The sequence below is a fragment of the Triturus cristatus genome, chromosome 11 (assembly GCF_964204655.1).
Source record: "Triturus cristatus chromosome 11, aTriCri1.1, whole genome shotgun sequence".
NCBI classification, from domain to species: domain Eukaryota; kingdom Metazoa; phylum Chordata; class Amphibia; order Caudata; family Salamandridae; genus Triturus; species Triturus cristatus.
Window position 1 is genome coordinate 135332464 of NC_140594.1, and position 17283 is coordinate 135349746.

At 47.7% G+C, this 17283-nt stretch overlaps 1 protein-coding gene across 2 annotated transcripts in view; it reads right to left on the bottom strand.

Moving 5' to 3' along the window:
• BICDL1 (BICD family like cargo adaptor 1) overlaps positions 1 to 17283 on the bottom strand; it is a 337524-nt gene that overhangs the window by 114160 nt on the left and 206081 nt on the right. For both annotated transcript variants that reach the window (XR_014970393.1, XM_085633220.1), the window contains exon 8: positions 5901 to 6031. Coding sequence is in view for 1 of the 2 variants with exons in the window: in XM_085633220.1 (XP_085489346.1) it covers positions 5901 to 6031 (131 nt within the window). In the remaining variant the exon portion in view is untranslated. The remainder of the gene's footprint in view (positions 1 to 5900; positions 6032 to 17283) is intronic.

A 17283-nucleotide genomic window follows, 5' to 3' on the forward strand; every position in this document is an offset into this window, starting at 1 on the left:
ATCTGCTGGGGATGCATTACAGGACCAGCATGAGGGAGAGAGAGTAGGATTTATTTTATGTAATGAGTCAGGAGTCAGTAAGAGTCTGTTGTAGATGTAAAATAAGGTTTGGGTATTGTTAGCAGCCCTGGAAGACTTCCTAATTTTAATCAAGATCCTATTCCAGGTAGGAACAGAGAGGGGCAGTTGGAGATCAGTCTCCCATAAGGGTTCCACCTCTGGCTTATCTCAAGTAATTGGAGAAGAAGATAAATGTTTATAAACTTGAGATGCGGACGGAGAGAGAGACCAGATGGAAAGGACAGTAGGAGGTGAAGATGACAAGGTTTCAATGAGTGCCAAACGATGTGCAACCAATAACTATACCACTAGATGGTGCTCCTTCCACAGACAATGAAGCGGTTTAAATTAACATCGTGAGTTAGTGCTGTGCCAACCCCCTGTGTTGTCTCAACATTTAACACGTTTCAACAAACTTGAAAAAGTTACTTTTGGAAATAATAACAGGGACAGATTTCTGACTATTAGCCACAAAACCAATCTGTTACCCATCAGACATTACTTATTTACAAAAATGAGACATGACTGTCTGGAGGACTACATAGGTAAGCAGGTATTTAATTACCTGAAAAAGTTATAGATTACACATTTTGCAAGACGTCACACGATTGATGTACTTATTGCTTGATAATATATTTTTTAGGACCCATGAACAAACAGGTGGTTTCAAAGGTGGTAGATTGCATGCAGGGAGCTGAAAGCGGCAAGAGGAGCTGCATGCTTTGTGGTTGGGTGAGCGACAACGTTATTCAAGTGCTAGCACGGACGTGTAGCCTGTACACCATTCTAATGAAACATCTGAAAAAAGTCAGAACGCAAAGTTGCGCCAAATTCAGCAGCACAGTGCTCCGACATTTTTAAAAATGCAGGGATGTGCCTTATTTACAAGATTACAGTGCACCCCTGTGTTTCCCCTAGCGCTGGCGCAAAAAAAGCTGCCTTGCCTAGCACCAGCGCAAGCACCCTGAAGCCATGTTGCAAGGGTGCTTGCTGTGCAGGGGCAATTGTTTATGTGCAGGAAGGGACACTGAACCATTCATCGCGAGAATGCAGCCACATAGAAAGAGAAAAAAACGAGGAGAAATGAATGATTTCTCCTCGTATCACCATTTTAACAACTGGTAATCCCTGGCGCTAGAATGGCACTGTTTTTGGCACTGCCTCAAAGTTTTAAATCTGGGGCAGTGTCAAAAAGCAATGAGGGCACCGGTGGAATGCCCAGAGCAACACCCATAGCACTGGGGAGCATAGTTAGAAAGTGGCGTTAAGCCACGTTAAGTGGCTTAGTGCCACCTTGTAAATATGGGAAATGGTGCTACGCCACCTTGGCGTCAAAAAAAGGGACGCTTAAGTGGCAAATGGGGCTTGTTAATATGCCCCCACTGTTTTGATCAATGGTGCCGATAGAAAAGAACCCTGCCTGACAGGCATAGGATGCACAGCTGAGTTTTATTGTCAGATCCTTTCCTGACCTGAAAAGTCATTCCTTTCACCATGGGGCAGCAGCAGTTTCATGGAGGTCCACCAGCATGATTTATTAAATAGCACTTTCTAAGTCTCCACTAACATGTGAACACGGAATTATGGTGTTAAAGTCAAAATACTTAAAACGAAAATAAAATATTTGCATGTAAATAGTGAGCTTACTACAAGATATTGAAGCATTGATACAAATTTTTCAAAGAAAAACAAAATTAATTAAATTGCTAACATCGTAAAAACATCAAAGTTATGTTTAGTGTACTCATTAATCTGGTAGCGTTAATGCACGCCAAGTGTAGGGTGCAGCTACTGTTGCCATAATTCACCATCTTCACAAAGTACGTGATTTCTAGCCCCGGGCCTTCATTTAAAAAGTACACCCCGGCAGTTGCAGTCTGTGCTTCATTGGGCCTTACTCTGCTAAGAGCTGGTAGCAATGGTTTGTAAAGGAAACTATAAAGACTGGGCATGTTATTTAGCCCTGAGACTTGCATGCACTGTATTGCATGACTGCAAAAGTTTGAGTATACCAAAGAGGCCCGGGATGGAATGGGCAAAGAGAGTGCACTGTATTGTTAAGCACATAGGCTATCCCTCCAATAGGGGTAAGAATTGGAGGGGTATAGAGACTGAGACACTGGAACACATTTCATCCACAGACTTGAAGTCGGATGATTTTAATAAACCCCTTTAATGTTAAACAGAGGCCTCAACTAATTGTTTCTATGACAGTAATCTATTCCACCCAACTGGACTACCCATTACACCTCATTTCCATCCTCTGACTGTCCTTCTGCAATATATCGTCAGCCGTTGTCGGTGGCAGTATGACGGGTATTGGCTGAGCTTCCCAAACCAAACTTGATCATACACACAGATTTCACACTTATTTTAGATCAACAGTTAGGGGCAGATTTAAAAGCCCCTTGCGTGACTTTTGCGCTGCAGTTGCGTCACTTTTTTGACACAACAGCGGCGCAAACAATGTGGCCTATTTACAACGTGACGCATCTAGGGAGATGCGTCACGTTGTAAAGCCCTGCGTCACATTCTACCTGCGTCAGGTATAATGTATGCAGGGTGGGCGTTCCCACGCAGGAAGGCCTCGTAAAAGTGACTCCGTGAAATCTTCAAGATTTCACTGCGCGACTTTTAGGACGCCACTGCGTCAAAATCTTACGCCTGCTTGAAGAAGGCGTTAAGTACTGATGCAGTGTAGTGGGAATAGGCCTCAACACGCATTCTGGAGTTGCGTCGTGCTTGCGACATGACTTCAGCAATGCGTGACTTTTCCGCCAGCTTTTCCGCAAGCGCGACGCACCTCCCAGCAAGGCTCCGGGGTGCCCTATCTTTGAAATGCAGCGTCAATCCTTACGCCTGCTTCAAGCAGGCGCAGGGTTTTGACGCAGCATGGGCTCAAAAGTGACTGAGTGAAATCTTGTAGATTTCACTCAGCCACTTTTAGGAGGCGTTCCTGCGCCGGAATGCCCCCCCCCCTGCGCAGGGACGCCTACTTCTGGCGCAGGGCTTTACAACGTGACGCATTTCCCAGATGCGTCACGTTGTAAATACCCCGCAGCATGGCGCTGGTTTTGTGCCGCCGCTGCATCACAAAAGCGACGCAACGGCGGCGTAAAAGAGGCGCAAAGGGCTTGTAAATCTGCCCCTTAGTCTTTTAAACGGGGCGTGTTTCTTCACTGGTGGCTGCTAGGTTATTGCTCCCCCTTTGTCATCAGCATCATCTTGCATGATGCACCATTGAGTGTAAGTGCTTTCTGCTGAAATCTGCTGAGACCTGCAAGTCATGGGGCAATGCTAGCTCAGCCTTTCATCTTCCGTGATTGGTAAACTGAGTATCATCAAAGTGGGCAATGTTAGTACTTTTATCGACTGCACCTAGAGATTGTTATTATTCATTGGAGTTAGATTGACCTGTTGGAAAACTGGACGATAAGGTAGGCTTTTGAAAGGCCTGTAAGATTGGGACAGAGCCACATGCCTGCTGTCTTTTTTTCTCATCAGCCATAATGTTGTTACCCCTAAACATCAACTCAATAATATCATTTGACCACAATGTAGTGGCCAAAATATTGTGTCCACAAAAACATAGTGGTCAGAAATACTGAATGTATAGCGTTTTTGTACTTTTTGTACAACATCATTGAATTTTAAAATTGTATCTACCTTATGATTGTTTTTACAAAGTTGTTTTATTGTATTAAGTTTTACTTTTATTATGTACATTGTTGTGAAATGTATTTGTTATTATTTTTAAATATTATAGTAATGTATGTATTTTTCGGGTTGTGTTTTTATGAGGTTTGGGAGGGTAGGTTTATTAATTAGTTCATTTGAATTGATTAATTAGATATTTTCTATTTATTATTTATTTGTTCACATGTTTAACACATGTTTAAACTACATATGAAACTGTAATTTCAAGTTGTGGAGTTTATTGGGGGGTTGGGAGAGTAGTGTTTCTTTTGGAATTATTTATTAATTTTATAGTTTTTTAATGTATTCATTTACATGTTTAACAAAGATTTTGATTATTTAATACATTTTATCTTTTGGTTGTGTTTTGTTAGGGATTTGGTGGGAAGTATTTAATTAAAACATATTTAAATAAATATTTTTAACATATTAAATGTGCAATGTTTTCATTGTTTTATCTGTATGTTTAATTTTTTTAAATGTTGTGAATATGTTTTCATAAACTTTTAAATTATGTATTTTTTGTAGATAAAGCTGTGTACTTGGTTTGAGTGCGTATTGGTTTTCTAAAGTGTATTTTATTTAATGTTATTTTTAAATACTTCTAAACTTTAGTCTGATTCTTTTTCATATATGTATTTGTAAATATACATTTGTTAGTTCTAATCCCTGTTTGAGAAGTTAACAAAGAATTGTTTGATTCTGACACAGCAATTAGTTTTCCTGTGTCTTAAACTGTATGCACATGTATGTTATTACTAATGAAATCTGCTCTCAGTGTGCTATTCCAGCCATGTTCAATGACTTTGCCACCTTTCTCAACCATTCTGAAGCCAATGAACTAAAGTATCACTATGTAGTTGTGTGCAGTTAAATATTTAGGAAACATGATACATGCAAGCTTCTGCCTCACCCAAATACTCTTAATACTGGAGAATGAACCTGTAATTTACCGTGCCCCTAAATATTTAGGACAATGAAGAACTTCCTCCCCTTCGTATTGGGAGCATTATAATTTACTATACATAAGCACGATCATTGAATATTTGTTAAAAACAAGGTCTGCCACTCTACGGTCATCACAAAGGTTTTTAGCTCGTTATGGTTTAGCCAAAATGCGAGTATGTCAGTTTAACACCTACGGTTATGCACAAGCCAAATGCTTCAATTAAAGCCTTTTCTAAAGATGAATTAAATGTAATTTTTTCTCATTCATACAGAGGCCGAAAGTGGAACTTAATGTGGGTTTTTATGTTCCTTTAAGCCCAATCCTGAGTGAAAGAACATCCAAATTGTTAGGTTTGTGTGGCTTCTATTACAGATCAACATACATTATTCTGGCAGTGATTAATCACCTGTAGCAAGAATCATATATGTTTATTTTATGTATTGTGCATTGTTGGCTTTGGGGCTACATAATCACGAACCACGATCGACAGCCAAAATGGTGAGGCTTATTGATAAGCCCCTGACGCCCCTTGTAAATAAGCCCCCGAATTTCCAATAAACAAGTTGGTATTCTGAATTCAACCACTAGATGGCAAAACGGGCTAACACATAACATGAGACTGTAGAATAGGTTCAGGTACAGAAAGTGATCATTACTTGAGACAGGGCTTTAAGTGGGGTGAAAAAAGGGACACCTTCCTGCACAAAAACAATCCTGCAGAATGCAGCACACATAGAAAGAGGAAGTAACGAGGAGAAATAAAGATATTTCTCCTAGGTACACCTCACCTGGGGAGGTAAATCTTCTTGGTGCATTTCCAGGTTTACCAGGTCAAAAACCATTGAAGTTGGGTCGGAATACCCTTGTAACGCCCATGGAACACCTCCCTGCTGCAGAGTAAAGCAACACAGCGATTTGGGCTGTGTTGCTTTACTCAATATTTATGAAGCCACTCAGGGCCATGCAAGGTGGCCTTGCGTGGCTTCATAAATCCCTATTTTGACTTGCGTCCCTCTTACACCACATTGCGTGGTTCAAGAGCGATGCAACGGGGCTCGTAAATATGCCCAAAGTACTTTAGCGATGATCAGAGTTGCCCCATAGCTCTGGAGTTACAGAGCGGGAGCACATCCTTAAATATTCTACCCATCTCCCTCCTGTCCCTCCGACTCTTTAACATTATTGGAATCCTTACTTGGCTATGGCTTCATCGCGATCACGGATCGCCTTTGCTAGCTGCTCCTTGGGTCCCTTATCCTCAGAAATCGATCGCAGACGGTCACGTTCTTCTTTGATGGTACTCATTTCCACACTAAGCTGTCTCACCTGCCACGAACAAAGAAAAAAACACCCATGTTAGTACATTGAACGATCTCTCAGAATGAGCCTGGAGCAGAAGGTCCCCGTATAGATCATCTCACAAACTGTAGGAAGACTGCAGATCCAGGGATGATCTGATGTGGAAGCCGATTGCCTCTAGTGCTTGTGTGTTGACATGTTCGGACTCACTTAATTGAATGTTGCTATTGCATGGCTCACCTCAGTCAATGCTCAGACTGTCTCATAGGACTCTGTGTTTACGCTGTGACCATATCCAGGTTATGTGATAGCTCGGTAATCTTGGGCATCACAGGGTTCTGGGCCAACTCTATTTCAAGTTACAGGTTTTTATTTAGCATTTGGCCACCCGGCTTTTGCGTACTAAAGGCAGTGGCGGCTCCTTCGCTAAGGTGGAGGAGCATGCTCTCGGAGCCATGTAAAAGGAAAAATAAAATGATAATAACAGACTTTATTATCATTTTATTTGTAGTATCTTCCAGACAGGTTAGGGCGGGGTGGGGTCGGGCTCCCTTGGCGTCGAGGGAGGAGGAGTGGTTGCTGCTGCATGAAGTTCGCCTGATAGTTTGGCCGGCCAAACAGACACGCGCACTTTGCATGCTCTCCACCGGGCTGTAATGCACAGCCTGGGTGGAGACCATGCACAGGCTGTCAGTCCCCGTCTGAGCACCAAACCACGTTGCTCAGACCAAACATGAGACTGCTGTTATGGAGACAGCAGTGTCGTAATTGGCTATGGGGAGCCTGGGTGCTGCCGGGAGCCAGCAGAACATCGAGGAGGAAGAACAGGCAGTGGCAATGGGCAGGTAAGTCTTTTTTCTTCTTTCTAACCCGCCCTCCTCACACCCTCCCCCGCCACTGTTACCTACAAGCCATCACTGACTAAAAGTAAAGAAACAATTACATGATGGGATGGGACAAAAAGCACAAAACTATAAGAGGGACAAAGTACAAGACAGTGTTGTGTAAAACATGTGTGTTGGTGGAAAAAGTCCAACAGCAAATATATGCATTTGACAACCATTACTAGATGTGGGATTTAGGAAATGTGACATATTACCTTAGATGGAAACAAATAGATAAATTCAGACTTTACTCAAGATCTTTTTCATAGCTGCTGTCAAAAATCTCACACGCCACAGTTCCAGGGGATTGTACTTTACATGGTTTCAGAATGTTTGCATTTCATAAAGCCTCCTTGAATCTCTTGCCGTCACTTTTGGTGCATCAGTGATAATTATATTTCTGGCATCATTCGCCAGAGTCCAGTTCTGGTTGTCCTCGACTGGGGGCAGGGAGGGTTTTGTTCTTAATGTCGCCCTAGCCACAGTCTCAGCTGTTGTTTTCAGAGCCTTGGGTACTGATGTCTCCACCCTCTACACTTTTATTTTCCTCATGGGCAACTCATGCAGCGAAAGGGCCTTTTTCCAGTTATTTGGGCCTTGTACTGGGTGCTTGTTTTGGCTGTTTGCTTTACAACACCGAGGAGGGCTTGAACCCCTTGCCAGAACATAGAGTATTAATCAATGCAGTTTCCAGTGGACTCTATGTTGCCTCTCAGGGAATGTGAGGTTGGAGTTCGATTTGAAGATATGCAATGGGTTAATCTTGTCTGCGAATCTTTTGTGTTCACTGAGACTCCACAGGTTCTCTGTGAAGAGCATCTAGAATCTTTCTGTTTTGCACTTCAGGTCTTCCAACAGTTTGACAATCATTGGCTTCTAGGTGTCAACTAACAGCAAAGATTCACTGTGCCATGGCTGAGGGATCTGTGACATTGATGGTGACATATTGATTTGTTCAAACACATGGGGAGGCACTTTAGGGGACTCATTAAGACTACTCTCTTCACTATCATGACCTCAGGCAATGTTCATGGATAAATCTTCATGTACCATATGCTCTAAATTGCAATTTTAAGCTACTCCACATGTGGTGCATTTTAGGAAGCTCTTTGAGGTAATGGTCAACTCTAGAGTACCCAACAAACCCTGGTGCTCCTGGTCTGCTCCTCCACCATAAGACACATCTAAGGAGCCACAAGAATGTATGGGGAACTGAAAGGGCCCTGATGGGAAACGGCTATGCTTATTTGGTACGCTCTGTACGGGCCATGTTTACATCTCTCTCCCTCTATAATCCATCTCATGCTTCCAGCCTCCTTCTTCTATAGAAGGTTTTTTGCAATGGTTCACTTTGAGACTGCAGAGCACACTGCCGTCCAACTTAAACCTGGGGTGGTAACTCAGGTGAGCTTGGTACTTCCTCCTTCATTTCTATCACCTTTGACCCTTAGGGAAGCTGGAGCAGGAGGTGGGGTGGGGGATGAAGGTTGGTGTGGGTTTGCTGGCTTTCTCACTTTCTTGCCAACTAATGTAGCTGGGCACAAAGCACCAGAATAAGTTGCTGGGCTTGAATAATTAGACCTCATTGGCTTAGTGAGATGCTGCCAGGGACCTTCGCTGAAGAACTTCTAAATAGGGCAGACTTGATTATGCTTCTGGACTTTGGTTTTGCCCCCAGACTGCACACCTCCTTTCCATGCTTCCCACATTCATCTTTCGTTCTGTCACAGTGATATTTTCTAAACTGATAAAATAGAGCAGTGACTGACAGAAAGAGGAAGGCCCAGTAGTAGGGGAAAGGGGTTTGACCACAGCACATAGCAACATAGATACTAGTAGCAACAGAAGTGGATATACAATATTTATACTTAGGGTAGAAGGGGCTTGATGAGGAGACAGAGACTCCATCACAAGTCTCCTAAAGAATGTTCTCTGTCTTGGATGGAGTCTGCTACCAATATTATCATGCCCCAGTGATTCAGATTTTTGGCAATGCCTCTTTCATCCTCAATACCCCTTTGTCCCTCTTTCCACTCATCAAATCTTAAAGTTAGAGTGCGGAAAGCAAGCCATTAACAAGCACATTTTATCTTTTTTAGGCAGACAAAGATGCCAGAGTATTCGAGAGGAGCTATTGGGGGGCTGTGGGCAGCTTAAAAGAACATTTAAGGGCAAGTGCACTAAGTCCCTGTGGACTACTCTGTAATTGTCTGAGTGAAAGAGAATTTACAGTGAGGCTGTCAAGCTTCTCACATCCCTGCTGCATCAGCTCCTATGGCTCTCGCTCTTGGCTTCTTGGGTTCAACAGTGCAACTGGCACCACTTCTTAGGTTTCCTTGTGCCGGTGTTACCTGTTTCCTAGTGCCAGGCACTATTCAGGACACCGCCACCTGCAGTAAGCCATGTTAATTTGAGTGTGAGCATGGTACTGACGTGTGTGAACCCAGCAACTCACGTTGTGCTAACTTGATTCTCACCTGGTTGTGTGTTCATGCATGGGGGTGTGAGTTAGCCCTCACCTAGCTGTGCATTAGCATTCACCTAGTTGATGAAATAACCCTCACCAGGTCATGTGCTGATGCAGTACTTCTCACCGTTGGTTACGTACACTAGGCACCACCCCAGGTTGTGTGCTTTTGCTGACCACGTCACCCTCACCTGGTTGTCTATTGATTCTGTGACTCTCCCTTGTATATTTGTTGATTCTATGGGTTTTGCATGGATGTATACTGACCTGTGAGCATGGTAGCAAGACATTGCGTGCTAAACGTCATGCTACAAGAATATCTTAGCAAGAGGGGCGTGGCCAACACCATGGCCGTGTAAGACGCGCTTTCACCGAGCTCCGGCTGAAAGCTCCATCCGACAACGAATCCGGCAGTCCGAAGGCTTGGACAACACTTGCCTCAGATCTACAGGCATTGCTGACACCCCGGCCACACTCTGGACGGACTCCGGGTGGTTAATCGACCCCCGTGCCACCGCTACAGGTCTCAAAGAAACACCGCGCCCGCTCCGACAAGATGGTGCCTGCGCGGAGCTGAGATGGCCCGGCAAACTCCCAATCCTGAAATGCACCACTGAGACACGGAGCCTCTGGAAGTGATCGGGAGGACTATCGGCCTCCGTGCCCCCTGTGCCCAGATGGGGGTGTGCCGTAAATGCTACTGCCCTGATCCGGCTAGATCCTACCGGACCGCACCACACTCGTGGACGTGGGGCTCCCGGCTGCCGGCTTTACGAGGGTGGTGTGCCCTGCCACTGTGGGGCCTGCAGTCCGCAGCAGAGACAGATGGGCGGTACACCGAGTCGCAACCCCAGGTGAACCGGGCGGTTGTGGGGCGCTGTGCCGCCCGGTAGTGAGGCCTGAGGGTCACATCGGAGAAAGGAGGGGATCAACAGACTGGCCCAACGCAACAGATTGACATGGAGTCCTGGATAGCTGCGGCCCATGCGGCAAGCTCTCTGCACTCTGTGGCAGTGCCCTCGTCCCCCCTCTGAGCTGGTACCGGGGCAGGGCTGGAGCGGGATCTGGTCGAATATGGAAGACTGAGGCCTGGACGACACGCTGAGTAGGCCTGCTGAGGCCTCAGGGCCCACATGAGTAGACGAGGGACCGTCACCCTCTCCTTCCGCCCTGTCGTAGTGGGGGTGGGCCGCGAGGAGCCTGACGTGAGGGCAGTGATTTGATGAAGCGGGCCCCCCTTCCACTACCCTGCAACCGAGTGCTGATTCTTCTACTGGACCTAGATGGCCCTGGCCAGCCTTGACCCCTGTGTTCTTGTTGGGGTGGTGACGTGGATTATCCCTGGCCTTCCAATCGGCTGGAGGCCTCGGATCCCTGAGGGTTTGGAGAGGGCCTATAATACCTTAGTGGGAACGGACTGACCCCAGTCGAGACGCTGCAGTGCTCCGCAGTCTGGAACCATGTTGGGAGGTTCTTCAGCAAGGGGATGTGAAGAACTTGTTCCCCCCCTCCACCGTTAGAGCACTTGACCCCGAATCTGGCGCGGTCCTCCTCGCGACCCATTACTGTACCTCCGAATATGGGCAAGGACAAAGACCCGAAGCCACCACGCATGGGGAAAATGGATCGCTACACAAAGGTGATAACCCCCCCCCCCCCGAGGAACGACCGACCACCCACACCGACACGGACACTCTCCTTCAGGCGATCCAGTCCTCCAGGATGGCACTGGAGGGGAAGATAGGGAAGGTGGGCACGGAGGTGATGCTTCTGAGGCAGGACCTACGAAACCTGGCGGGTAGGGTAACGGAATTGGAGACCAGACAGGGCGAGGCGGAGGATTCCCTTCAGGACATCCGCAAAGGTATGGTAGATCTCCAGTCCTCCAACAAAGACCTTCAGTGGCGCGTCGATGATGCAGAAAACAGGGCAAGGCGCAACAACCTTCGATTTGTGGGTTTTAGAGAAGGCATTGAAGGGACAAACATGTCGGACTTTCTCCATTCTTGGCTCCAGCGCACCTTCCCGACGGATAAATTCTCCGCTTGCTTCGTCATAGAAAGGGCGCACAGGGCACTGATGGCGCGACCGCCCCCGGGGGTCCAGCCGCGTCCCATTATAGCTCATTTTTTGAACTTCCTAGACAGGGACATGATCCTCCGAGAGGCTAGGAAAATTGGAGATATCAGACACGAGAACACACAGATACTGATTTTCCCAGACTACAGCAGGGAGGTCCAGAAGCAAAGGCGCACCTTTGACTCTGTGAAGGCGAAACTCAGGGAACACAAGATTCAATATATGCTTCTATTCCCCGCAAAACTGAAGGTACTATTTATGGGGAAGACCCACTTCTTCCGAACACCGGAGGAAGCGTGGCGCAGGATTGAGGAGCGGCCCATACTGAAGCAGCCGGAGGTCCCGCCGTGCCACAGCCAGACATTGAGGGGGAACGCCCCGCTGCCCACTGGTCCTCAAAGAACACTGAGACCCCGGAGTAATCGGAAAGACCATTTGCAGGGGGCAACGCCATATGCAACGAGGGGCAGTGACAGGGTCCGGCGGCGCAGTGGATGCTCACTGGACTCTCGCCTGTCAGCGGGCTCGCACACCCTCCGCCTCCCTGACCACCATGAAGCAGGCACAGAGACTGACACTAGAGACAGCACATCCAGAGAGGAAGGAGAAGACGAGCCCTCTCTCCATCCCTTGGTTGCTGAAATAGTGGCAATGGAGCAAGACACAGCAACAGAAACTCTGGCATCACAGGGGGACCCCCCTGACTCGCATTCCTGATTATGAGCCTTAGAGACTTGCCTTGGAATCAGATTACTAAGACAGAGTTTGTTGAATGGACATTTGTCCCCGACACACCATCTACTAGTCCTGCGGAGCGGCTGAAGTGCTCCATTCCATCGCAGACAAGAGGCTAGGAGTGGCCACAGACTTGGGTTTTGGATAGCCCTTTCTTTTTTTCCTTCCTGCTTCTCTTCTCCTCGTTCTATCCTCCTCTCCCCCTTTCCGGAAGCTTCTGTCCTTAGCCTTTGCTTTGTCTTTCCTTTTCTGCGGTTTGTTTTTTTCTTGGAATTCTTTGGGCTGTTGCAGGAGTTTGAACTTGTAGCGTCAGGTGGGTCTGGGGCGGGCGACAGACCTCTACCACCCTTATGCACAACCTCGGGCATCTGGCAGGGGGTGTGAAAATGGGGGGAGGGAGGTGGGGTGGGGGTAAGGGAGTAAGGGGTTACTACCAGTTCCATTGTTTTTATGGTTCATTATTTTTTTGTTGAGGTACAGTCATGGATTCTGGAGAGCGTGCACAACTACCCACATTCCCCATTCAGGGCATTACCTTATCATCCATACATACGTGTCCCACCACTACACAATAGCCTGCCATGATGGGTTTAGAAGATAGCCCCTTCACGGTGCTTACTTGGAATGTTAATGGCCTTGGCGACAAAATTAAAAGAGGGTTGGTGTCGTTATTCATAAAGCGCACCCACCCGGATGTGGTGCTTTTACAGGAAACCCACTCTTAAAGGCACGAAATGCGGGTTCCTTGCACGGGAGGCATATACGGTCCTGGAGCATGCGGGATACACCTCCGGATCTAGAGGAGTCGCCATCCTGATTAAAAAGTCACCGCTCTTCACCGTAAAACGTACATGGATAGATTCCCAGTGAACCTATGTGGGAGTGACAGGGTCATGGGGTAGAAGGAAGGTTACCATCCTATCACTTTATGCCCCGCCGAAGCTGCAGACCAGGACCCTACACGGGGTGACAGACATATTACTGAGGACACTGGGATCGACGCACATCAATGTGGGTGACTTTAAAGACGTAATGCATATCCCTACAGACAGCTCAGGTGACCATGCCCATCCGCCCCCAGGTACACAATTGGCCCGCCTCGCCGACACTCTGGGTTTGGTGGATGTATGGAGACACTTGCACCCGAGGGATCGACAGTACTCGTACTACTCTGGGGCACACAGGGTCCATTTGTGACTGGACTACGTGTTGCTCCCACAGGGTGCCATTCAGGACATCTATGAGGCGGAATACATGGCCCGGGGTTTGTCTGACCACTCGCCCCTATATGTTCGAGTGGGTGAGAGGACCTGAACTGGGCGGGGGGGCTGGAGATTGTCGGCATGGGATTTGCAGAGTAAGAAGGTGCTCCAAGGTCTCCGAGCTGACAATAAAGTCTTCTTTGCCAAAAATCTTGGTTCGGTGCAGTCTGGAGTGATGATGTGGGAAACATATAAAACAGTGTTACGGGATAGGGCCCAGAACCGGATAGCCTGGAAAAAGAGGAAGACTCAGGAAGAACTCACAACATTAGAGGCCCAAATTCTTACCCTAGAAAGAGGGCACCTCATGCAGAGACCTGCAGGCTGGTGGAAGCCCGATGGGTGGCGAGTGTGGTGGACCCCCAGGGAATATCACAGACGCGGGATACGCAGATAGTACAGACGTTCGCATCCTACTATCAACGCTTTTATGAAGCCCGGGACCTGAGGGCTCCCTCGGCCATAACAGACTACGTGGCGGACATTCATATCCTGTTATTAGATGAGGATGGTAGAGAGGAGCTAGATTCGGATATAACGGTGGACGAAATCAAACTGGCTATAACCAGATTACGTCCTGGGAAGACTCCGGGCCTGAATGGCCTCCCTGCAGAACTTTATAAGAAGTGCGCAGATCTTTTAGGCCCACACCTGCTGAAGCTTTTCCAAGATGCATCCCAAGAGGGAATCCTGCCCCTGGACCTGCGGATGGCCACGATTATCCCTATTTATAAACAGGGGAAACACCCCCACTGACTGTGCTTCATATCGCCCCATATCCCTCCTTAATATAGAGGTGAAAATATTGGCGACTATCCTTGCCTTTAGGCTCCGTCAGGTTATCAATACTCTAGTACATCAGGACCAGACGGGCTTACTGCCTGGTCGGACGACCCGGCTGAATCTGCGAAGGACCCACAATTGGCTCATGGAGGTTCAGGACCTAGAAGACCCACATTTGCTCCAGTCCCTGAACGTGGAAAAGGTGTTTGACGCGATACATTGGCCCTTTTTGGAGACCAAAGCGGTACAAAAGGGGGTGGTGATGGAGAGAGCATCAGAACCAATCAAACACTCACACCCAGTCAACAGATCTGGGTTTGATCCATCACCGTTCTTTAGCCCACTCTGCCACCCCAGTTCAGACATGGCCATATGCAAATCAGTCTGACCCTGTGCCTCATGGGAACAGTCCAGCCCGAACTGCCAAGCCATGCCTTCCCTGGACCGGAAACAAGCTTCCTAGGACCGGTTTCTGGCATTTCAGCCGTCTTCAGCCAGGCTTGCTTGAATCCAGTGGCAAAGTGAGCAAGGGACTCACGTCTGAGCATACCCTGCCAACTTATGGCGAACAAAGCGGTACAAAAGGGGGGTGGTGATGGACAGAGCATCAGAACCAATCAAACACTCACACCCAGTCAACAGATCTGGGTTTGATCCATCACCGTTCTTTAGCCCACTCTGCCACCCCAGTTCAGACATGGCCATATGCAAATCAGTCTGACCCTGTGCCTCATGGGAACAGTCCAGCCCGAACTGCCAAGCCATGCCTTCCCTGGACCGGAAACAAGCTTCCTAGGACCGGTTTCTGGCATTTCAGCCGTCTTCAGCCAGGCTTGCTTGAATCCAGTGGCAAAGTGAGCAAGGGACTCACGTCTGAGCATACCCTGCCAACTTATGGCGAACAAAGCGGTACAAAAGGGGGTGGTGATGGACAGAGCATCAGAACCAATCAAACACTCACACCCAGTCAACAGATCTGGGTTTGATCCATCACCGTTCTTTAGCCCACTCTGCCACCCCAGTTCAGACATGGCCATATGCAAATCAGTCTGACCCTGTGCCTCATGGGAACAGTCCAGCCCGAACTGCCAAGCCATGCCTTCCCTGGACCGGAAACAAGCTTCCTAGGACCGGTTTCTGGCATTTCAGCCGTCTTCAGCCAGGCTTGCTTGAATCCAGTGGCAAAGTGAGCAAGGGACTCACGTCTGAGCATACCCTGCCAACTTATGGCGAACAAAGCGGTACAAAAGGGGGTGGTGATGGACAGAGCATCAGAACCAATCAAACACACAGGGTCAGACGGATTTGCATATGGCCATGTCTGAACTGGGGTGGCAGAGTGGGCTATAGAACGGTGATGGATCAAACCCAGATCTGTTGACTGGGTGTGAGTGTTTGATTGGTTCTGATGCTCCGTCCATCACCACCCCCTTTTGTACTGCTTTTTGGAGACCACCCTGGTTAAATTTGGTCTAGGTCCCAGGTTTCGGCACTGGATAGGTCTCCTGTACAGAGATACCCGGGCAAGGGTTAAGGTCAATGGTCAAGTCTCTGGAGACTTCCCCCTTAGACGAGGCACCCGACAGATTTGTCCTCTCTCTCCACTACTCTTCGCTCTCACGATAGAGATAGTGGCTTGCGTGATTAGGAAATGCCCGGAGATTCAGGGGTTCCGAATTACACCAACAGATACTGGGGAAGAAAAGATCTCGCTCTATATGGATGACATTTTGCTCTATATCACTCACCCAACTATCACAATTCCCACCTTATTCGATGTCAAGGATCTCTATGGGACATACTCAGGTTACACCATAAACTGGCACAAGTTAGTCATCTACAGCCCAAGAGCCCTGGCCGCTTGGTCCACTCTCCCTGGGGCCCTACAGATAGCACATACTGGGTTTACCTACCTAGGGATTTACCTTACCACAGATAAGAGGCTTTCATATCAGAGAAACATCCAACGGCTTATAACCAATTTTGCAGTAGAAGCACAGAGATGAAAATCCCTTCCCCTCACAATCCTAGGCGGGCAGCCATGTTTAAGATGATCACTCTGCCTCGTGTCCTTTACGCCCTTCAGAATGAGTACTTCTCCCTCTCCAGGTAGACCTTTCGGGCGGTGGACGCGGTACTACGTTCCCTTCTATGGCTCGGGAAGCAACCGAGGATTGCATTGACTACATTACACCGTAAACAGTACAATGGGGGTTCTCGCTGCTAGATATAGAGGCCTACTACTGGGCAGAACATCTAACCCCGGTGAATGAATGGATACACGCCACGGCGGACCACCCCACCTATAGGCTGGAAAGAGACACTATGGCGAATCGCACTTACATGTATTATCTCTATGGGGACGGGGTAGGGTGCAACTTCTCCCGGCCACCCAAGTCACGCTAAAGGTATGGGACAGAGCGTCGAGGGCACTGGGGTGGGCTCGCAAACCTACTAAACAGACACCTCTTTGAAAGGCTTTGAGGGGTGGGACGCCATAGGCATTTCTACCATAGGGGACATCATAGCCAAGGGTAAACTTAAAAGTTTCCGCTCGCTGCAGACAGATTTTGGGTTGCACGCCTCCCAGTTATTTAAGTATGCGCAACTTCGACATGCTTGGCAGGCAGAGAGCTCCTCCTCGCTACCGGAATATGCACCACTGGAGGGGCGCCTGCTACAGGAACACATACCTACTGAGGCCGTATCACTTACATACCAGACCTTGAATAATAATGCACCAGACAGGCTGGGGAGACTGTGGGAGTCCTGGGAATTGAACTTAGGCACACTTGAGAACATAGACTGGGAAGCAGCCTTAATGCATCATCAAGAGGTGGCCATTAAATCCCGTCTTCGCCTCATCCAATATAAGATACTACACAGAGTCTATTATGATAGGGCCCGGCTTCACCACATGGGCCGCACCAGCGGCCCAAATTGTCAGAGATGTGGCCATAAAGAGGGAGTTTTCTATCATACCATCTGGGACTGGTCGGAAATACAGACCTACTGGGAGAAGGTGTTGGGGGAATTGAGCAAGGTTCTAGAAACAACACTACCTCTGGA